The 24,402-nt window shown below is 38.0% G+C and overlaps 1 protein-coding gene across 4 annotated transcripts in view; it reads right to left on the bottom strand.

The window, feature by feature from the left end:
• LOC138638345 (high affinity immunoglobulin gamma Fc receptor I-like) overlaps positions 1 to 21,865 on the bottom strand; it is a 59,173-nt gene extending 37,308 nt beyond the window's left edge. Inside the window, exons 1-8 of one of the 4 annotated variants that reach the window (XM_069727583.1) lie at positions 21,545 to 21,865; positions 11,068 to 11,088; positions 10,583 to 10,840; positions 7,725 to 7,985; positions 6,237 to 6,533; positions 5,420 to 5,461; positions 1,222 to 1,356; positions 364 to 438 (exon numbers count right to left, since the gene is read on the bottom strand). In XM_069727583.1, the coding sequence (XP_069583684.1) occupies positions 364 to 438; positions 1,222 to 1,356; positions 5,420 to 5,461; positions 6,237 to 6,533; positions 7,725 to 7,985; positions 10,583 to 10,840; positions 11,068 to 11,088; positions 21,545 to 21,581 (1,126 nt within the window). In that variant the 5' untranslated portion in view covers positions 21,582 to 21,865. The remainder of the gene's footprint in view (positions 1 to 363; positions 439 to 1,221; positions 1,357 to 5,419; positions 5,462 to 6,236; positions 6,534 to 7,724; positions 7,986 to 10,582; positions 10,841 to 11,067; positions 11,089 to 21,544) is intronic. The other 3 variants (XM_069727575.1, XM_069727596.1, XM_069727590.1) reach the window with 3 other exon arrangements.
• Positions 21,866 to 24,402: the final 2,537 nt, after the last annotated feature.

Genomic DNA, 24,402 nt, shown 5'->3' with positions numbered 1-24,402 from the left:
CTCTTGGGAACATAGGCAGAGCTATTAGTATGACGATGCATAGACACAAATGGGACATAACCATATGAAGGCTTCCCATTGCTTTATCTGCCTTGGCCAAAATAAGTCTAAACTGAGGCAATCTATTTCGCTCATGGCGTGTTGGGTTTACCTGGAATACTGTGAGTACTGTCTGAATGGTGCGATGAGGAGTGGTAAGAAGGTGTGCACAGCATATGCTCATGTGGGTCTATTCACACAGGTATGGCTGTCATTTTACCTTCTGCAAACAGGTGGTTTATTTGTTCAAAAAGATGCATGGTTACATAGGAAATAGAGACATATTTCAACACTACTTGAATGAGTCTTCATCTTTGCACTTACTTTGCCATCTGGTGGTGTTCGCGTCCAGATCCGTATAAATATTCTCAGTTTCATCATCCGGCTCTACAGGTTCAGCTATTGGGAAATAGGAAAATATATATAAAAAAATCCCAAAACAGGGAGAGCCTGAGAGAGCATTTTATCAAGAAAAACATTAAGGGTATGTTCACACGATATAATTGTGCAGTGTGGTAAAAATGCATCATCATTCCCCGATTTTCAAGAATCGTGGAATGACCGCATGTGAACATACCCTTTTAGTTTTTGTATACCTGAGTAAACTTGTAAATCTTTCACTTTGCCGTGAGATAGGAACTGCCATGACAAGTAATTGGCAAAAAGTGCTATTGGTAGGGGAACCTGCATGCAGTGAACTACAGTAAAATGATATTGATGGGGTCTGACAACTGAACACCCCACCAAGCAGCTGGATAGGGAACACCTGGCAGCAGGATCTGGATGTGCATTGTTTAGCTCTGAATACTGTGCACATTTGGCCTCTTGCACATCAGACATGGATATCAGACCATCATTGATCTATCCTATGGTCCACGCATCAATATGTGAGACCCGGTCCACCCTTTTAACAGTCAGAGGCGAAAAGGTCTCTGCCTCTGATGGTTACGCCATGATAATATGGCAGATCCTTTCTCCTTTGACATCTGCTGTTTAGGTTGAGTCAAGGCATCTTCTTTATACCCGTTAGGTGGTGGATTTCTCCAGCCTAAATCGAGTTTAATCTCTTTGGGCTCTTAAATTTAAATGCAGTAGCTCTAAATCTGCAGTTTTATTCTATATCCCTAAGTTTATGAAAACAGTACTTTTCTTCCCTTTTCGGGATCTTTAATGATCAGTTACCTTTTGATGATGGGTGGTTATTACCACGCAATGGAAAATGTTTTTTTCTGTACAGGAAAATTAGCGCTGTGATGAAGAGGAATAGGACTAAGACCAATGAAGTCACCGCTACTGCTGTGATAACATGACTTGTCCCTGTAACAAAACAGAAAAAAAAATTGCCTTTGGAATTCTTCTTAACTAACTGACAAATATCTCCATCACTATTATTACAACTACCCTGGAATTATTACAGTGGCTCGCAAAAGTATTCACCCCCTTCACATTTTTTGTGTTTTGCTACCTAACAACCCAGGGTTGTTGTTTTTTTGAGGGTTTGCATCAATTCATTTGAAGAACATGCCTACAACTGTGAACATATGGTCTTTTTATTGTGAAGCAAACAATAAGTAGGACAAGATAAAGGAAAGCTTAATTGTGCATAACTATTTACCCCTTTAAAGTCATTACTTTGTAGAGCCTCCTTTTGCGCCAATTACTGCTGAAAGTCACTTTGGATAAGAATCTGTGAGCTTGCCACTGGGGTTTTTACCCATTCCTTAAGATAAAACTGCTCTAGCTCCTTCAAGTTAGGTTCCCGTCACACGTCTGTTTTTTATGTCCGTATGCCATCAATTTTTTGAGGTCTGCAAATACGGACACACACAGTGATGGTGCACACATGTCTGGTTTTTCATGTACCAGATTTGACACATCTTATTCATGTCCCACTTCTGGGGCAGCTGAGAGCTGATGCTATTAACCTGGAAAGGGGGCCAATATCCTTGGCTCCTTCCCTGGCTATTAATATTAGCCCACAGCTGTCTGTTTAGTCTTTGCTGGTTAGAATTTATAAGGGGACACTACATTGTCTTTTTTGGGGGTCCCCCTGTAAACTAACCGGTAAAGGCTAAGGAAAAAGCTGTAAGCTGTTATTAATAGCCTGGGAACATTTAGGGCTAGTGGCCTCTTTGCAAGATTATTAATATCAGCCCCCTGCGGTCAGCTTTCCCTCTGCTGGTTTTGAAAATTACACGGAAACTCACACATTTTTTTTTTATTTAAATGTGATGCACAGACAGCAAAGAGATGTACAGATGTCACATACGGATGACACGCGGACCACGGTTCTCACCAGTACTGGTTTTTCCAGTTCAGGAATCACCTAGACGTGTGAAAGGGGCCTTAGGTGGTTTCCTCTGGTGAACAGTAATCTTCAAATCTTACCACAGATTCTCAGTTGGAGATGAAGTTGGAGATGAAGATTTCATTTTTCAGCACGACCTGGCACCTGCTCACAGTGCCAAAACCACTGGTAAATGGTTTACTGACCATGGTATTACTGTGCTCAATTGGCCTGCCAACTCTCCTGACCTGAACCCCATAGAGAATCTGTGGGATATTGTGAAGAGAAAGTTGAGAGACGCAAGACCCAACACTCTGGATGAGCTTAAGGCCGCTATTGAAGCATCCTGGGCCTCCATAACATCTCAGCAGTGTCACAGGCTGATTGCCTCCATGCCACGCCGCATTGAAGCAGTCATTTCTGCCAAAGGATTCCCGACCAAGTATTGAGTGCATAACTGAACATTATTATTTGTTGGTTTTTTTGTTTGTTATTAAAAAACACTTTTATTTGATTGGATGGGTGAAATATGCTAATTTATTGAGACAGGTTTTTTGGGTTATCAGGAGTTGTATGCCAAAATCATCAGTATTAAAACAATAAAAGACCTGACAAATTTCAGTTGGTGGATAATGAATCTATAATATATGAAAGTTTAATTGTAATCATTACATTATGGTAAATAATGAAATTTAACACTATATGCTAATTTTTTGAGAAGGACCTGTATACAAACAGGAGAAAGCAAACCTGGTCGGAAACATACCTTTGCAAAACTCCTGGTTCAATAATCGGAATGAGAAAGCTTATCTCCTTCTGGAAGTAGAATGAGTTACTAATGTAGCAGGTACAACGCTGCATGGTATTGTTCCCCATGTACTCTTCCATGTTTGATATAGCACCTAATTTCTAGTGCAGTATTAGCAATGTATCTTAAGTTGACTCTGCCGATAGTTTTGGTGCCTCTTAATGGGAGCAGTCATCTAATAACTGATTTCACATCTTCAGTATGAATGCCATTGAGCACAATCATATCTAGGTGTCTGATCTTTATAGTAACTTCCTCACCTTGGAACTTTCTATTCTGACATACTAAATGTTTATAATATTAGGTTTATTCAAGAAATGTTGATACTGCAGCAGATCTTAAAAATAAGGTTTGTAGTTTTATTCAGATGCTCCTGTCCTACAATCTCCCAAAAAACTCAAAATTAGACACCAGCCCAGAAGGAGATAAGCAATAAGTTATCTCTATTTATAAGAAACCAATGAAACATGTAAACAATTTATATGGATGCATACTGTTTTTTTTAACATAACCTAATAAACCATAGTGGCTTTAAGGTTTATGCACACAAAGTTTATTTGGTGAACGACCAAAAATAAAATGCTTTTTCTATAAAAATTACTTTCTTTTTTTTGGGCTATGTGCACACAATGTTTTTCAAGGAGTTTTTTTGGAGCGGAAACTGAGTGGAAAAATCCCAAACCCCCTCCAAATCCCAAACTCCTCAAATACAATGAGTTCCTGCTCAGAAAACTGAGCAAAAGGCTCCATATACACATAACCACAGATAGTTTTTTGAGTTTTGCTTCCTGTAGCCATCATTAAAGGGAACCTGTCACCCCGAAAATCGCGGGTGAGGTAAGCCCACCGGCATCAGGGGCTTATCTGCAGCATTCTGTAATGCTGTAGATAAGCCCCCGATGTTACCTGAAAAAGGAGAAAAAGACGTTAGATTATACTCACCCAGGGGCGGTCCCGCTGCTGGTCAGGTCGGATGGGCTTCTCCGGTCCGCTCCGGCGCCTCCTATCTTCTTTCCATGACATCCTCTTCTGATCTTCAGCCACGGCTCCAGCGCAGGCGTACTTTGCTCTGCCCTGTTGAGGGCAGACAAAGTACTGCAGTGCGCAGGCGCCGGGCCTCTGACCTTTCCGGCGCCTGCGCACTGCAGTACTATCCTCTGCCCTCAAGAGGGCAGAACAAAGTACGCCTGCGCCGGAGCCGTGGCTGAAGATCAGAAGAGGACGTCATGGAAAGAAGATAGGAGGCGCCGCAGCGGACCAGAGACGCCCATCCGACCTGACCAGCAGCGGGACCGCCCCTGGGTGAGTATAATATAACGTCTTTTTCTCCTTTTTCAGGTAACATCGGGGGCTTATCTACAGCATTACAGAATGCTGTAGATAAGCCCCTGATGCCGGTGGGATTACCTCACCCGCGATTTTCGGGGTGACAGGTTCCCTTTAATAGGTTTTTCAAGGGTTTTTTTTCTTTTATTGAAGCAGTGTTTAATGCCTTTTAGGCTATGTTGGTTATGTTCACACAGTTTTTTTAAGGATTTTTGAAGCAAAGACTGAGTAGTAACTTTCTTAATTCTCATACAAAATCTCGTAACTCCTCAAAAACTGAGTTTTTAGTCAGTGGTTGTATGCACACAGAATTATTTTATGAGGTTTTGGAGCAATGAGCATAAACTGAGAGGAAACTAAATCGTTTCCAAAACTTGGGAGTTCTTGCTCAGTTTCCACTGTGAAAATCACCAAAAAGTCTCCACGTGCACATAGCCATTCTCCAGAAAATCATCAAAAAGACTCTGTGAGCACATAGCCTTAATTAGACAATGTCTAGTTTTGAGTGTTTTCCACCAGGAGACACTACAGAGGAGTGACAAGAACTTTCTTTTCTCCTCACAGGAGGTGTTTTTGTAAATCAGAATTGGAAGAAAAATGCTCAAAAGACTGAATAATTGATAGTTGTTTTACAACTTTTTGGAGTAGACCCACTGTAAAAATCTGTGTGCGCATACCCTTAATTTTTGTGCTGGACAGGACACAATTACTTTGCAGTTGCCCTTCCTTCTGCTGTTTGCTCTCAATCGTTGCGGTGAGTAACATTTATCAAGCCCTGTAAGCCAAGAGCCCACAGGGAGCCCCACAATTAGGAATGTAGTTTTGGATGTGATTGAAGACTTTAATATTTAACCTTATATAATTTCTGACCAATATATACAAATTAATATTCAAAATGAGAGCTGGAGAGCTGGTGGAGGATTCAGGTGAAAATTCTTGCTTTTAGCTAAATAAATCACCTGGTTTTGAAGTCACTTCTGTCTCCGACTGATTAAACAGCTCTACAAGAGAAGAAGAATAACAATAGGAATTTACCAAATATTTTTTTTAAAGTCATATGGTAAAGGTGTAAACCAGCTAAAAGGATCTGAGAAGATCACCTCCAAGCCTGAGCTCACTCAAGGGAACTGATTTGAATTGAATTTGTTTCAAAGTTCTTCAAAAAATCACTGCACCCAGAAAATTCTAATAATTTGCGCTTAGCCCAAAAATGCTCTCCACCATTTTGCACATCAAGCATTGAAGGCTCACATGACCCCAGGTCTCCCTATAATGCTTTGTAGCTATCGCATGACATGGTATAGCACAGCCAATCAGGAAGGAGTAGCATAGCCTGCATAAAAGCTGAAACTGGGAATGCAGCAGCCGTTTCGTGTTCAATTAGGATAGTGAGAAGTTGTCACAGCTTGTGACAGCACAGCAGTGAAAACTCCTACCATGTGTTTATCCTTATCGCATATGTTGAGGTCACTTTGACAATACTAAGGCTGTGTTTGCATTAAAGGACCCCAGCGGTTGAGAAGTTATCCCATCTGATATGGAAAAGGGATAACTTCAAAACTTGGGACAATTCCATTAAAGTTAGTGCTTTCAGAGAAAACAAAATGATGCTCATTGGCAATGTTCCCTTCCAAAAGTTACTCTCCAAAAGCTAATGGGAATACAACATTTTTAAATGCATATCTATGTGTGACTGAAGTTTTTGGCCAGATGAAAAGCAAAGTTCCCGTGCACTGTGTAATGCCATAATTAACAATCTCTGATGGTCCCACTCACCACGCTCTCCGATCCTGTTCACTTGCATAGTCAGGCTTGTGCTCGCCTTCTTTATTCTGTAATTAGACGTCTGGACTTCACATTTATAATCCCCAGAATCGCTCAGTTTTGCAGACAGAATTTCATATTTATTGGTCGAGCTGAATTCCTGAATATTCTGTCCCTCTCGGTAAAAGGCAAACTGTAGCTCTGCGGTCTGCCTGTGGGGACTAAGCCTTGTGTGACACGTGAGGGTCATCTGGTCACCTTCTTTCACTAACTGTGGGCTCAGACTTATTGTTGGAAGTGAGAAGAGTTCTAGAAAGTAAAATCAACACCAAGAAATATGGACACTCATATGTAAGCTGTAGACTAGTTTACACAATACATTGTAGGCTATGCAGTACATAGTACGTAATGGCTTTAAGGAGATGCATTTACTTCATGTTGTGATTCTGAATTTATTTATTGGCAAAAGTTGAAGTGAATGCTAAGTTTTTGGGTTTTTTTTTTTACAGATGCAAAAAAAATTGTTCAAAAGGTATGTGCAGTGTTTTTTCCCCTAAAGTTATTTTTGATTGGCAAGCTGATATTCCCTGGATTTACTCAAAAGATGTTGGATGCCCTGTTAGCTTTGTCCAATGCTAATAAAGTAGTAATAAAATATACAAAAAAATGTCTAAGTGGTTTTTAAATCACTTAACACTCCATGAGATTTTTATCCATCATGAGCATTTTTTATTTAGTGCCCTGTGATGAATGTCTCCATCATAGCGATCCCTTGGGTACTAGTTCTGTACCCATCTGATCAGCTGCAGGAGCTCGACTGATATACATAGCTTCTGGTTAAGGCACTGATACCTGCAGATGTCACGTGAATAGTCGGGTTGGTGCAAGTCGATTCGCACAACCCATGGCAGTAATCTCTCTTCTTTCAACAGGAACCATGAGATCCGCTTCTTAAATAGGGTCATCTGCAGCTCTTCTTTTGATTAGCTGGCCTGTCATGACGGAAATGGGACATTTCATAAGGCCAGCTAATCAAAAGATGGCATGCTGTCAGGTAAGAAGCAGGTCTCACGGCTCCTATCCTGTTGTCAAAGATTACTGTTTTGCCCAACAGGTTGGGTCATGTGCATCGATCCGTACCAGTTCTAATCTATAGTGAATAGTTGAGGTTGAGGGAATGTGTGCCCTCTGTTAGACTTTCTAAAAGAGCTAATGAAAGTTAATAACTTGCTTGTGCTCCAAAATAAAAATCAATCTGCAATTTAAAAAGCAATCATACAGCTATATGAATGGAAAAATAGAAGATTTAGGACATGCCGTAGGAAGGCCTGTTAATTAGCACTAGTCTTAAAAAGAGTTACTGTGGCGCTGCCTTGTTAGCATCAATGTCTGCTACTCTTTATGAGATATGCTGTAAAAGCCTGATGGGTGGAGATGATATTTTTTTATCAATTGTAAGCTTTTGTCTTAACTCCGATATAGAAATTAAACATAATTTACCTTGAACTGAAACAGAGGTTTCATCTGAATGCTGATAATATAATAGATGATGGTTGACCTGCTTTATACATTTGTATTTGCAACTCAATGTCATGTTGACGTTCTCGATGTGTAATTCATCCTCCGAACCCCAGTCTTTTATAACTGCATTATTCTTGAAAAATATAGTCTGCTTTGCTGGATGGCCAGGGTAATGGTGGCATCGAAGGATGATGTCTTCTCCTTCGTAAACGTTAGGAGGCGTCTGTAAGATGACATAGCCTAAGAAGAAAGATAATGCGTTTTTAGTAAAATCCATTTCACTATAAGATTGGAACATTCTTAAAAACTGTTTTGGAAAAGCTCTTTCCATATCAATTACAGTGCCACTTTCAGTTAATAGATTGGAACAAGTGTGTCTCTCAAGGCTCCCATACACATTAGATTAGAGAGCTAAGTCGATAGTCTGTGCATAGACTGCCCCAACTCTAGCCGTACAGATAATGTCATGGGAGATAAAGATCCGTCATGCTTGATCTCTGACTGCTGTCAACAGAGACATTTAGTTCTCGTAGAGAACATCGGCGCACCCGGCAGAGAGAGCACTCCTGTGTATGGGAGAGTTGGGCAAGATAGCTGCCAGCCGATCGATTGTCCAACACCTATAGAAAGCATATGGTGGAGCTTTACTCTTAAAGACCATCGTGGGCTGTTGAAGTAGGAGGAGGCCAAAAAAAAATTTGCTCTCGAAGTACCAATATCGGCTCTGGATTAATGTATATCACAAATTCTAATCATATTTAAGAGATACTGTCAGCTGTGATCATCAAACGTCAAATATATAAGATAGTTTAATATTTTACACATCTTATAAGTCTGATAATTTTAAGGGACCAGCCCTGATGATGGTGCATGAAGATTTACAAACGGCACAAAATTTATTAAAAGCTTCGCTTATGATACTAAACTCATCTACTGTGTTTTCAAAGTTCCTATCTTTCTAAGGAAGTCGCTCAGACTGACCTGATGGTACAAACTAAGCGCAGAGCCTTGTACGAGATAAGGCCACTGTAAAGATCGCACCTAAGTGTTCTAATCACTGCCTCTGTTCTGCATAAGATGAAGTTTTATCAAATATGTTATTTTAGGGTACACAGTGCACACTGGGTGTAGCCAAGAGCTCCTGTACACTGGTTTCCCATATCCCCACCTCCTTCACTGATGAATTTGCCTGGCGCAAGCCTTGACTGCATAAAAACTTTTGGCAAGGCAATGATGTCAATCACCAGTGATGGAGACAGGGCGTGAAAAACAAATCAATGGAAGAGTGAACTGAGCTTCTTGGCCATATCAATATCAACCTAATTGGCATATATGATTAAAGGGAACCTGTCACCAGATTTTTCCTATATAAGCTAAATTCACAACCTTTAAAGGGGTAGTCCAGGACTTTAACATTGATAACCTATCCGACACACGAACCCCCGCTGATTAGATGTTTCTGGTGTCGGCAGAGGATGGAATTGCTCAGTTACAGAGCTATATAGCACAGTTCTGTCGACTGCATAGTGGCTGTTCCGGGTACTGCACATCCGCCACCTATTCAAAGCAATAGGTGGTGGATGTGGAGTACCCAGCCGTGGCCACTATTGTGTTGGCCGGTAACAGCTGATCAGTGGGGGTGCTTTGTGTCATACCCCCACGGATCAGACATTGATGACCTAGCCCAAGGATAGTTCATTAGTGTTAAAATTGTGGACAAGGCCTTTAAGTTATCTTAAACAGCACCCCTCCAACTTGTTTGCAAGAGCATAGCTCCCCCACAAATCTAAGAAAATAACCCTTTATAATCCTCCCACACCGTTGTGAATCATTCCGGTCAAATAGGTGTTGCTAGTCTGTGTTGTGCACAATCTCCTGTCTCAATTTACATAGCTGATGTCATCCATACAGCAAGTTGCGCCTGAGCAAATTTTGTTTTTGTATTTTTTAAGTCTGCAGGCGCGAGTTTTGAATAGACCATAGATGACTTAACTATGCGCTTGTTACCCGATGTTTACCCTGGTTACCGGCATCGTTGGTCGCTGGAGAGCGGTCTGTGTGACAGATCTCCAGCGACCAAACAGTGACGCTGCAGCGATCCGGATCGTTGTCGGTATCGCTGCAGCGTCGCTTAATGTGAAGGGGCCTTTAGAAGATGTCAACCATGTCAGTCAAGGCAGGAGGGTTGACGATTGTGTGGATAAGGGAGGCGCCGAGCACAGACCAGAGACACCCATCAGACTGAACTGCACCAATTAGCATATAGCACAGGGACAAAGGTATTTTCTCAGATAGATGGGGAAGTTGAGATCCTATAAACAAATTATCAATCGAGTGAAGAAAAATGGATCCAGCTCCAGAAATCCCATTAAGCAAATGTTTATTGAAAATTCTTAAGATCCATTATAACAGCATAGTAGCCACTAACCCTGTAGGGGGGAGTTTATACTGGCAGACGCGTTTCAGACCCCATGGTCTTTAATCATTGTATTAATGCAATGACTAAAGACCTTGGGGTCTAAAACGCATCTGCAAGTGTGAACTCTCCCCTTTAGTGTTAGTGGCTACTATGATGGTATAATTGATTTTAAGAATTTTCAATAAATATTCGTTTAATGGGATTTCTGGAGCTGGATCCATTTTTCTTCACTCGATTGATATTCCTGCTGCACTGCTGACCTGTCCGCGCCTCGGACCCCTTGCATCAGCTGTGTTATCTGACTTTTTCCCTTTTTCTTCCTATAAACAGATTGGTATATAGATTATTTATATAGTTGATTTTACATGTAAGTTTTTATTGTTTATATAACTCAATATACTGTTTTAGTGCTAACGACCATTGTGGACTTCCAGTTTTGTAGAGTCACTTCGATCAGTAGTACTCGTCTGGCATTGGTAATTTCCACCGTCTGATGTTAGTGCAGATGATATTGTAAATGTTTTCTCAGAGTGTATCCAGTAATCGTTTTTAAACCAGTAATATGTGACATTTCCTTGTTCAGTAGAGTTCACATTACAGGTCATCTGTAGAGACTCTCCTGTGAAGATCTTATTCAAGTTTGGGTTAAAAGTCACCACCGCGCTGACTACTGTTCCTGTAAAACAAGAAATGGACATGGCCATGTTATTAACATACAACTAAAGGAAATTCTATAACACTGCCCCTATAGATAGTCTGATGGACCTAAAGCATCATTATAATAACTTTTTAAAGTTAGGATTTTTTCCTAACCGTTAGTTTTCTTTTATCACTTCTGTTTGTATTGGGAACATTTAGAAAAATTATCCTTCACTAGTATAGACAATAAAAAAATGTACTTACCTGCATTTTCCATGATTAATGCTGAAAAAAAAAAGAAGTGCATTATAATACTGCCCCTTATATACAAGAATATAACTACTATAATACTGCCCCTATGTACAAGAATATAACTACTATAATACTGCTCCTATGTACAAGATTATAACTACTATAATACTGCCACTATTTACAAGAATATAACTGATATAATACTGCCCCCTATGTACAAGAATATAACTATTATAATACTGCTCCCTATGTACAAGAATATAACTACTATAATACAGCCCCTGTGTACAAGAATATAACGATTATAGTACTGCACATATGCACAAGAATATAACTACCGTAAGGCTGCCCCATGTACAAGAATATAACTACTATAATACTGCTCCTATTTACAAGAATATGACGATTATAGTGCTGCCCCCTATGTACAAGAATATAGCCACTATAATACTGCTCCCTATGTACAAGAATATAACTACTATAATACTGCTCCTATGTACAATAATATAACTACTATAATACTGCTTCTATGTACAAGAATATAACTACTATAATACTGCTCTTATGTACAAGAATATAACTACTATAATACTGCTCCCTATGTACAAGAATATAACCATTATAATACTGCTCCTATGTACAAGAATATATCTACTATAATACTGTCTCCTATGTACAAAAATTTAACTACTATAATACTATCTCCTATGTATAAGAATATAACTACTATATTACTGCTCATATGTACAAGAATATAACTACTATAATACTGCTCCTATGTACAAGAATTTAACTTCTAGAATACTGTCTCCTATGTACAAAAATATAACTACTATAATACTGCCTCCTATGTACAAGAATATAACTACTATAATACTGCTCCTATGTACAAGAATATAACTACTATAATACTTATCCTTTGTACAAGAATATAACTACTAGAATACTGTCTCCTATGTACAGAAATATAACTACTATAATACTGTCTCCTATGTATAAGAATATAACTACTATATTACTGCTCATATGTACAAGAATATAACTACTATAATACTGCTCCTATGTACAAGAATATAACTTTTATAATACTGCCCCTATGTACAAGAATATAACTACTATAATACTGTCTCCTATTTACAAAAATATAACTACTATAATACTGTCTCCTATGTATAAGAATATATCTACTATATTACTGCTCATATGTGCAAGAATATAACTACTATAATACTGATCCCATGTGCAAGAATATAACTACTATAATACTGCTCCCTATGTACAAGAATATAACTACTATAATACTGCTCCTATGTACAAGAATATAACTACTATAATACTGCTCCTATGTACAAGAATAAACTACTATAATTGTTGTGAATTCCGCTCTTGGGCTCCCTCCGGTGGTTGTAAGTGGCACTTTTGTGAGTTCTGCTCTTGGGCTCCCTCTTGTGGTTTCAAGTGGTATGGCTGCTCCTTGGAGTTAGCTGTCTTCAGCTGTCTCCACTTATCGTCTCTTCTGTTTGGCTATTTAGGCCTGGCTTTTCCTTCAGCCAGTGCCACTTGTAAATGGTTCCTGGTTGGATTCACATCTCTTTGGAGTTCCCTGATATCCTGACCAGTTCAGCAAAGCTAAGTTTTTGCTTGCTCTTTTCTGTCCATAGATTGTGGACTTATCCTTTCTGTGCTTTCTATTTTTGTCCAGCTTATCAGTGTGAATTAATTCTGTCTTGCTGGAAGCTCTGGGAGGCAGATTTGCCCTCCAAACCTTTAGTCAGGTGTGGAGAATTTTTTTGTAAACTCTGCGTGGATTTTTGTAGTGTTTTATACTGACCGCACAGTATTCCATCCTGTCCTATCTATTTAGCTAGACTGGCCTCCTGTGCTCATCCTGGTTTCATTCTGTGTATGTCTTTTCCCTCTCCACTCACAGTCATTATTTGTGGGGGGCTAATCTATCCTTTGGGGATTTTCTCTGAGGCAAGATAGCTTTCCTGCTTCTTTCTTTAGGGGTAATTAGCTCTTAGGCTGTGACGAAATGCCTAGGGAGAGTTAGGAGCATTCCACGGCTACTTCTAGTGTTGTGTTGAGCTTAGGGACTGCGGTCTGTACAGTTACCACTTCCTTCAGAGCTCATTCCATGTTGCTCCTAGACCACCGTATCATAACAGTACAAGTGGCCAAAAATGAATTAAATGCATCTCAAAAGAAGGAAAAGAAAGTTCTGAACCATTTTTTTTTCTGTGCTCTGATTTGTCTTTTTTTTCCTCTTGATATCTGGGTGGTTCAGGATATATGCTTTGGCATGGATGTTCAGGGTTTGTTTTCTCGTGTGGATCAACTTGCTGCAAGAGTACAGAGTATCCAGGACTATGTTGTCCAGACTCCGGCTTTAGAGCCTAGAATTCCTACTCCTGATTTGTTTTTTGGGGACAGATCCAAGTTTTTGAACTTTAAAAATAACTGCAAATTGTTTTTTGCTTTGAAACCCCGTTCTTCTGGTGATCCCATTCAGCAAGTAAAAATCATCATATCCTTGCTGCGTGGTGACCCTCAAGACTGGGCTTTTTCTCTTGAAACAGGGGATCCGGCATTATTGAATGTAGATGCATTTTTTCAAGCGCTCGGATTATTGTATGACGAACCTAATTCTGTGGATCATGCAGAAAAAACCCTGTTGGCCCTGTGTCAAGGTCAGGAAGCGGCAGAGTTATACTGCCAGAAATTTAGAAAATGGTCTGTGCTCACTAAATGGAATGAAGAGTCTCTGGCTGCTATTTTCAGAAAAGGTCTTTCTGAAACCCTTAAAGATGTTATGGTGGGCTTTCCTACGCCTGCCGGTTTGAGCGAATCTATGTCTCTAGCCATTCAGATTGATCGGCGTCTGCGCGAGCGCAAAGCTGTGCACCATATGGCAGTATCCTCTGAGCAAAGTCCTGAACCTATGCAATGTGATAGGATTTTGACTAGAATAGAATGGCAGGAATTCAGACGTCAGAATGGGCTGTGTTTTTACTGTGGTGATTCGGCTCATGTTATCTCTGATTGCCCTAAGCGTACTAAGAGAGTCGCTAGGTCTGTTACCATTAGTACTATACAGCCTAAATTTCTCTTATCTGTGACCCTGATTTGCTCATTGTCGTCCTTTTCTGTCATGGCATTTGTGGATTCAGGCGCTGCCCTGAACTTAATGGACTTAGAATTTGCCAGGCGCTGTGGTTTTTCCTTGCAGCCTTTGCAGAGCCCTATTCCTTTGAGGGGTATTGATGCTACACCCTTGGCCAAGGATAAACCTCAGTACTGGACACAGATGACTATGTACATGGCTCCTGCACATCAGGAAGATTGCCGTTTTCTGGTGTTGCATAACCTGCATGATGTTGTTGTACTGGGATTTCCATGGTTACAGGAACATAACTACTATATTACTGCTCATATGTGCAAGAATATAACTACTATAATACTGCTCATATGTACAAGAATATAACTGCTATAATACTGCCCCCTATGTACAAAAATATAACTACTATATTACTGTCCTATGTATAAGAATATAACTACTATAATACTGTCTCCTATATACAAGAATATAACTACTATAATACTGTCCTATGTATAAGAATATAACTACTATAATACTGTCTCCTATATACAAAAATATAACTACTATAATACTGTCTCCTATGTATAAGAATATAACTACTATATTACTGCTCATATGTACAAGAATATAACTACTATAATACTGCTCCTATGTACAAGAATCTAACTTTTATAATACTGCCCCTATGTACAAGAATATAACTACTATAATACTGCTCCTATGTACAAGAATATAACTATAATACTGCTCCTATGTACAAGAATATAACTCCTATATTACTGCCCCTATATACAAGAATATAACTACTATAATACTGCTCCTATGTACAAGAATATAACTACTATAATACTGTCCCTATGTTCAAGAATATAACTACTATAATACTGCACCCTATGTACAAGAATATAACTACTATAATACTGTCCCTATGTTCAAGAATATAACTACTATAATACTGCTCCTATGTACAAGAATATAACTACTATAATACTGTCCCTATGTTCAAGAATATAACTACTATAATACTACTCCTATGTACAAGAATATAACTACTATAATACTGCTCCTATGTACAAGAATACAACTATTATAATACTGCTTCTATGTTCAAGAATATAACTCCTATATTACTGCCCCTATATACAAGAATATAACTACTATAATACTGCTCCTATGTACAAGAATATAACTACTATAATACAGCTCCCTATGTACAAGAATATAACTACTATAATACTGTCCCTATGTTCAAGAATATAACTACTATAATACTACTCCTATGTACAAGAATATAACTACTATAATACTGCTCCTATGTACACGAATATAACTACTATAATACTGCTCCTATGTTCAAGAATATAACTACTATAATACTACTCCTATGTACAAAAATATAACTACTATAATACTGCTCCTATGTACAAGAATATAACTCCTATATTACTGCCCCTATATACAAGAATATAACTACTATAATACTGTCCCTATGTACAAGAATATAACTACTATAATACTACTCCTATGTACAAGAATATAACTACTATAATACTGCTCCTATGTACAAGAATATAACTCCTATATTACTGCCCCTATATACAAGAATATAACTCCTAAACTACTGCCCCTATATACAAGAATATAACTACTATAATACTGCTCCTATGTACAAGAATATAACTCCTATATTACTGCCCCTATATACAAGAATATGACTACTATAATACTGCTCCTTTGTACAAGAATATAACTACTATAATACTGCTCCTATATACAAGAATATTACTCCTATATTACTGCCCCTATATACAAGTATATAACTACTATAGTACTGCTCCTATGTTCAAGAATATAACTATAATAATAATAATAATAATTTTTATTTATATAGCGCCAACATATTCCGCAGCGCTTTACAAATTATAGAGGGGACTTGTACAGACAATAGACATTACAGCATAACAGAAATACAGTTCAAAACAGATACCAGGAGGAGTGAGGGCCCTGCTCGCAAGCTTACAAACTATGGGGAAAAGGGGAGACACGAGAGGTGGATGGTAACAATTGCTTTAGTTATTCGGACCAGCTATAGTATAAGGCTCAGGTGTTCATGTAAAGCTGCATGAACCAGTTATCAGCCTAAGTATGTAGCAGCACAGACTGCATAAAGTGTATGAGAACATGATGCGAGGAACCTTTTTTTTTTTATTTTTTTTATTTTTTTTTATTTTTATTATAAATAGGCCACACAGGGATCGTTAGGTTAATGCATTGAGGCGGTAGGCCAGTCTGAACAAATGAGTTTTTAGGGTACGCTTAAAACTGTGGGGATTGGGGATTAATCGTATTAACCTAGGTAGTGCATTCCAAAGAATCGGCGCAGCACGTGTAAAGTCTTGGAGACGGGAGTGGGAGGTTCTGATTATTGAGGATGCTAACCTGAGGTCATTAGCGGAGCGGAGGGCACGGGTAGGGTGGTAGACTGATACCAGGGAGGAGATGTAGGGTGGTGCTGAGCCATGGAGTGCTATTATAACTACTATAATACTACTCCTATGTACAAGAATATAACTATTATAATACTGCTCCTATGTACAAGAATATAACTCCTATATTACTGCCCCTATATACAAGAATATAACTACTATAATACTGTCCCTATGTACAAGAATATAACTACTATAATACTGCCTCCTATGTACAAAAATATAACTACTATAATACTGCTCCTATGTACAAGAATATAACTACTATAATACTGCTCCTATGTACAAGAATATAACTACTATAATACTCCTCCCTATGTACAAGAATATAACTACTATAATACTGCTCCTATGTGCAAGAATATAACTACTATAATACTGCTCCTATGTACAAGAATATAACTACTATAATACTGTCCCTATGTTCAAGAATATAACTACTATAATACTGCTCCCTATGTACAAGAATATAACTACTATAATACTGTCCCTATGTTCAAGAACATAACTACTATAATACTACTCCTATGTACAAGAATATAACTACTATAATACTGCTCCTATGTACAAGAATACAACTACTATAATACTGCTCCTATGTTCAAGAATGTAACTCCTATATTACTGCCCCTATATACAAGAATATAACTCCTATATTACTGTCCCTATATACAAGAATATAACTACTATAGTACTGCTCCTATGTACAAGAATATAACTCCTATATTATTGCCCCTATATACAAGAATATAACTACTATAATACTGCTCCTATGTACAAAAATATAACTACTATAATACTGCTCCTATATACAAGAATATAACTCCTATATTACTGCCCCTATATACAAGAATATAACTACTATAGTACTGCTCCTATGTTCAAGAATATAACTACTATAATACTGTCCCTATGTACAAGAATATAACTACTATAATACTGCCTCCTATGTACAAGAATATAACTACTATAATACTGCTCCTATGTACAAGAATATAACTACTATAATACTGCTCCTATGTACAAGAATATAACTACTATAATACTCCTCCCTATGTACAAGAATATAACTACTATAATACTGCTCCTATGTGCAAGAATATAACTACTATAATACTGCTCCTATGTACAAGAATATAACTACTATAATACTGTCCCTATGTTCAAGAATATAACTACTATAATACTGCTCCCTATGTACAAGAATATAACTACTATAATACTGTCTCTATGTTCAAGAATATAACTACTATAATACTTCTCCTGTGTACAAGAATATAACTACTATAATACTGCTCCTATGTACAAGAATACAACTACTATAATACTGCTCCTATGTTCAAGAATATAACTCCTATATTACTGCCCCTATATACAAGAATATAACTACTATAATACTACCCCTATGTACAAGAATATAACTACTATAATACTGCTCCTATGTACAAGAATATAACTACTATAATACTGCTCCTATGTACAAGAATACAACTACTATAATACTGCTCCTATGTTCAAGAATATAACTCCTATATTACTGCCCCTATATACAAGAATATAACCACTATAATACTGCTCCTATGTACAAGAATATAACTACTATAATACTGCTCCTGTGTACACGAATATAACTACTATAATACTGCTCCTATGTTCAAGAATATAACTCCTATATTACTGCCCCTATATACAAGAATATAACTCCTATATTACTGTCCCTATATACAAGAATATAACTACTATAATACTGTTCCTATGTACAAGAATATAACTCCTATATTATTGCACCTATATACAAGAATATAACTACTATAATACTGCTCCTATGTACAAGAATATACTATAATACTGCTCCTATATACAAGAATATAACTCCTATATTACTGCCCCTATATACAAGAATATAACTACTATAGTACTGCTCCTATGTTCAAGAATATAACTACTATAATACTACTCCTATGTACAAGAATATAACTACTATAATACTGCTCCTATGTACAAGAATACAACTCCTATATTACTGCCCCTATATACAAGAATATAACTACTATAGTACTGCTCCTATGTTCAAGAATATAACTACTATAATACTGCTCCTATGTACAAGAATACAACTACTATAATACTGCTCCTATGTTCAAGAATATAACTCCTATATTACTGCCCCTATATACAAGAATATAACCACTATAATACTGCTCCTATGTACAAGAATATAACTACTATAATACTGCTCCTATGTACAAGAATACAACTACTATAATACTGCTCCTATGTTCAAGAATATAACTCCTATATTACTGCCCCTATATACAAGAATATAACCACTATAATACTGCTCCTATGTACAAGAATATAACTACTATAATACTGCTCCTGTGTACACGAATATAACTACTATAATACTGCTCCTATGTTCAAGAATATAACTCCTATATTACTGCCCCTATATACAAGAATATAACTCCTATATTACTGTCCCTATATACAAGAATATAACTACTATAATACTGTTCCTATGTACAAGAATATAACTCCTATATTATTGCACCTATATACAAGAATATAACTACTATAATACTGCTCCTATGTACAAGAATATAACTACTATAATACTGCTCCTATATACAAGAATATAACTCCTATATTACTGCCCCTATATACAAGAATATAACTACTATAGTACTGCTCCTATGTTCAAGAATATAACTACTATAATACTACTCCTATGTACAAGAATATAACTACTATAATACTGCTCCTATGTACAAGAATACAACTCCTATATTACTGCCCCTATATACAAGAATATAACTACTATAGTACTGCTCCTATGTTCAAGAATATAACTACTATAATACTACTCCTATGTACAAGAATATAACTACTATAATACTGCTCCTATATACAAGAATATAACTCCTATATTACTGCCCCTATATACAAGAATATAACTACTATAATACTGCTCCTATGTACAAGAATATAACTACTATAATACTACTCCTATGTACAAGAATATAACTACTATAATACTGCTCCTATGTACAAGAATACAACTACTATAATACTGCTCCTATGTTCAAGAATATAACTCCTATATTACTGCCCCTATATACAAGAATATAACTACTATAATACTGATCCTATGTACAAGAATATAACTACTATAATACTGCTCCTATGTACATGAATATAACTACTATAATACTGCTCCTATGTTCAAGAATATAACTCCTATATTACTGCCCCTATATACAAGAATATAACCCCTATATTACTGTCCCTATATACAAGAATATAACTACTATAATACTGCTCCTATGTACAAGAATATAACTCCTATATTACTGCCCTAATATACAAGAATATAACTACTATAATACTGCTCCTATGTACAAGAATATAACTACTATAATACTGCTCCTATATACAAGAATATAACTCCTATATTACTGCCCCTATATACAAGAATATAACTACTATAGTACTGCTCCTATGTTCAAGAATATAACTACTATAATATTACTCCTATGTACAAGAATATAACTAATATAATACTGCTCCTATGTACAAGAATATAACTCATATCTTACTGCCCCTATATACAAGAATATAACTACTATAATACTGCCCCCTATATACAAGAATATATCTACTATAATACTGCTCCTATGTACAAGACTATAACTACTATAATACTGCCTCCTATGTACACGAATATAACTACTATAATACTGCTCCTATGTACAAGACTATAACTACTATAATACTGATAATACTGCTCCTATGTACAAGAATATAACTACTATAATACTGCCCCTATGTACAAGAATATAACTACTATAATACTGCTCCTATGTACAAGAATATAACTACTATAATACTGTCCCTATGTACAAGAATATAACTACTATAATACTGTCCCTATGTTCAAGAATATAACTACTATAATACTGCTCCTATGTACGAGAATATAACTACTATAATACTGTCCCTATGTTCAAGAATATAACTACTATAATACTGCCTCCTATGTACACGAATATAACTACTATAATACTGCTCCTATGTACAAGACTATAACTACTATAATACTGATAATACTGCTCCTATGTACAAGAATATAACTACTATAATACTGCCCCTATGTACAAGAATATAACTACTATAATACTGTCCCTATGTTCAAGAATATAACTACTATAATACTGCTCCTATGTACGAGAATATAACTACTATAATACTGTCCCTATGTTCAAGAATATAACTACTATAATACTGCCTCCTATGTACACGAATATAACTACTATAATACTGCTCCTATGTACAAGACTATAACTACTATAATACTGATAATACTGCTCCTATGTACAAGAATATAACTACTATAATACTGCCCCTATGTACAAGAATATAACTACTATAATACTGCTCCTATGTACAAGAATATAACTACTATAATACTGTCCCTATGTACAAGAATATAACTACTATAATACTGTCCCTATGTTCAAGAATATAACTACCGTACTGTAATACTACTTCTACCTCACATGAAAGATTATATTTCTTGCAGTGAAACCTGGAGCTTATGTTTAACAGGAGTAATAATAGAGTGAGAGGTAATCTGCTTCAGTAACTGTTTCAGGAGTTGGTACAAAAAAATTACTCTTTGTTTAGTAGGTGAAGGAATGGCTTGTATTCCCCCACTTGTTAAAATGCAGTTCAGGGGATTGCCTAACTTTTGTTTACTGCTCAGTCTGCCCCAGACAGTCCATGTTCTCATAGACTGACACATCATGAAAAACACTTATCCTTTAACAATCATTTGCAATATTTGTGATTATGTTGTAGCAGAAAAGTTAAAAGGTTCATAAAGTTGAAAAATTATACTTACATACAATAATGAGTAGTGATAGTGATATCACAAACATGGTGACTGCCCTAGGCTTGTGTGACGCAGCTTGTCTGAAATAATGAGTTGGAATTTTGCTGTATCCTTCTTGTTTTTTTTTTCCCTCTATACGGAAAGGAGGGGTGTTTGCAGAGATGGAGCACAGGGGTTTGTGAATGCCACCAGAGCAAGTTGACCTTGAAGCTTTAGCAGTTCCAAGGTCCAAAGTATATATTTTGATGAAGTACAATCCTCCTCATTGACTGCATGCTTTGAGCAGATGTCCCATCTGGCAAAAAAAGGGTCAAGTGTGGAATGCTGCTTATTAAAAGTTTTTCCGAATATTTCCATGACTCTGATTCGATGGTATTTTGGACTAAGTCAAAATGTTTTGATCCCTCAAAGTGAAACTAACTAATGCAAAAAAAAAAAAAAAAATCCCGGAGTCCTTTTTTTATGCTGTTCTGAAGATCTGAGTGTCACAACTCTGTTGTCAGGTGTCCCGGGACCAGGGCGCCCGCACGTCAATAGTTAACCACAGCCGCCAGCCAATTGGAGGCTGGCAGCTGAAGTCAGCCGCAGGCGCAGCGCACACGTCGCCGGCATCTGACGTCATTGTCAGTCGCTGGCGAGTGCGCGCTGCTGGTGGGAGCTCGCCGCTGGAGCGCTGGTCAGGTGAGGAGAACTCGGGTTTTTTTTTTGCTAACGGCAATCCGGAGGGCCTGGGCGGGCCAGAATGCTGGACACTGTCTGTGGGCAATATGCTGGACACACTGGGGCAGATTGCTGGTGGACACACTGTCTGGGGGCAATGCTGGAGACACTGGGGCAGATTGCTGGACACACTGTCTGGGGGCAATGCTGGACACACTGGGGCAGATTGCTGGACACACTGGGGGCAATGCTGGACACACTGGGGCAGATTGCTGGACACACTGTCTGGGGGCAATGCTGGACATACTGGGGCAGATTGCTGGACATACTGGGGCAGATTGCTGGACACACTGGGGGTAATATGCTGGACACTGGGGCAATATGCAGGACATACTGGGGCAGATTGCTGGACACACTGTCTTGGGGCAATGCTGGACACACTGGGGCAGATTGCTGGACACACTGGGGGCAATATGCTGGAGTCAGACACTGGGGCAGATTGCTGGACACACTGTCTGGGGCAATGCTGGACACACTGTCTGAGGGCAATGCTGGACACACTGGGGCAGATTGCTGGACACTGGGGCAATATGCTGGACACACTGGGGGTAATATGCTGGACACACTGGGGGTAATATGCTGGACACACTGGGGCAGATTGCTGGACACACTGGGGGAGGAGCTGTTGTGTCGCTCCGAAACGCGCGTCGGGGTGGGCTTGGGGTCCCCCATCTGCTGCACATACCAGGTATGACATACTGTTTATATTTATTTAAGTACTGGATATTGGGCCATTAATATTACTATTTATTGTAGCATACTTATTTGTCCTTAAGGGTCAATATCCGAGTGGATTTTAATATGGTGTGTGTCGGCTATGGGTGGTACCTTAGGCCCTTTGCTGTACAGTGTACTGTTTATTAGTGCTTTATCATCCCTACCATTGTCTTCTGTACCTGTTTATATGTACTGATTTTAGTCTGATTTAATAAAAGTGATATTTTATGGGACTCATCTGTTTTGTGTGGTGATTAGGATATCTGTCTTTTTGTAGTTGTCCTTATTAGTCCTTAGCATACATATATGGGATAGTTGATTAGTTGCGTATACACTGGGGGCAGGACTGGAGGCATGGGCAGAATGTAGATACGGGCATGATTGGAGACACGGGGCAGAATGAAAGACATGGGGCAGGATTGGATCATGGGGCAGGATGGATACGATGGAGACAGATGGGGCAGGTTGGGGAGATCATATGGAGTTGAATGGATACTCATGAGGGCAGGATGCGAGAACATATGGCTGGAGCCAGGAATTAGATAAATGTGGCCAGGATGGGGAATATTATTACCATAGGGGCTAATTAAGGGATATTATTCCTGCAGTGATGTATTTATTTTATTTTTTGAGTATACTGTTTTAAATGGGGGGGCGGTCCTGTTACTGTGCAGAGTGACACTATATCACCTTTTTTTCTTCATGTGGTGTAAGGTAGAAGTTGTGAAAAATTAAGTAATGTGTTCTGCAAGCGGAGCTTGAGATAACTGTGTCATTTCCTGCAGAGATGAGTCCTGGCTGGAAGAAATGATGGCGGTCTGTGCTGGATGAAAGATAAAGGACTTCACCTAGAGACATCACTGGTGAGGCAGTGTTACCTATACACTGACACTATACACTGTATACTATATACAGAGGTCCTGTGTACAATTTCACCAGTGATCACTGTATTACCTATACATTATATACAGAGCTCCTGTGTATAATACCACCAGTGATCTCTGTATTACCTCTACACAGACACTGCATACTAAGTACAGATCTCCTGTGAATACTGGCACTTATGGTGATAGTATTGTGTTGTTTTTTATTACTGATCAGTATTGTAGTATTCAGTCACTATGTGGAGGTAAAATGTGGTCTGGAAATGGTGTTGCGGTATTTGTCCCTTGTATGTGCTATTTGGTCACCAAGTGGTGGTAATATGTGGTCTTGGCATGGTGCTGTGGTATTTGTTCCTTGTATGTGATATTATTCGATCACTGTGGTTGTAATTTGTGGTCTGGTCATGGTGCGGTGGTATTTGTTCCTTGTATGTGATATTGGTCATTTTAAAAATTGAAAAATAAATCAAAATATACCTAAATTGTATTGCATATTTTAACAAATATTTAATAGGTTACAGTAGAGTAGGGACCGGCCATTTTTCT

The sequence above is a fragment of the Ranitomeya imitator genome, chromosome 1 (genome assembly GCF_032444005.1).
Source record: "Ranitomeya imitator isolate aRanImi1 chromosome 1, aRanImi1.pri, whole genome shotgun sequence".
Taxonomy (NCBI): domain Eukaryota; kingdom Metazoa; phylum Chordata; class Amphibia; order Anura; family Dendrobatidae; genus Ranitomeya; species Ranitomeya imitator.
The sequence above is the reverse complement of the archived record's forward strand: the minus strand, read 5'-3'. Positions and strand labels throughout refer to the sequence as shown.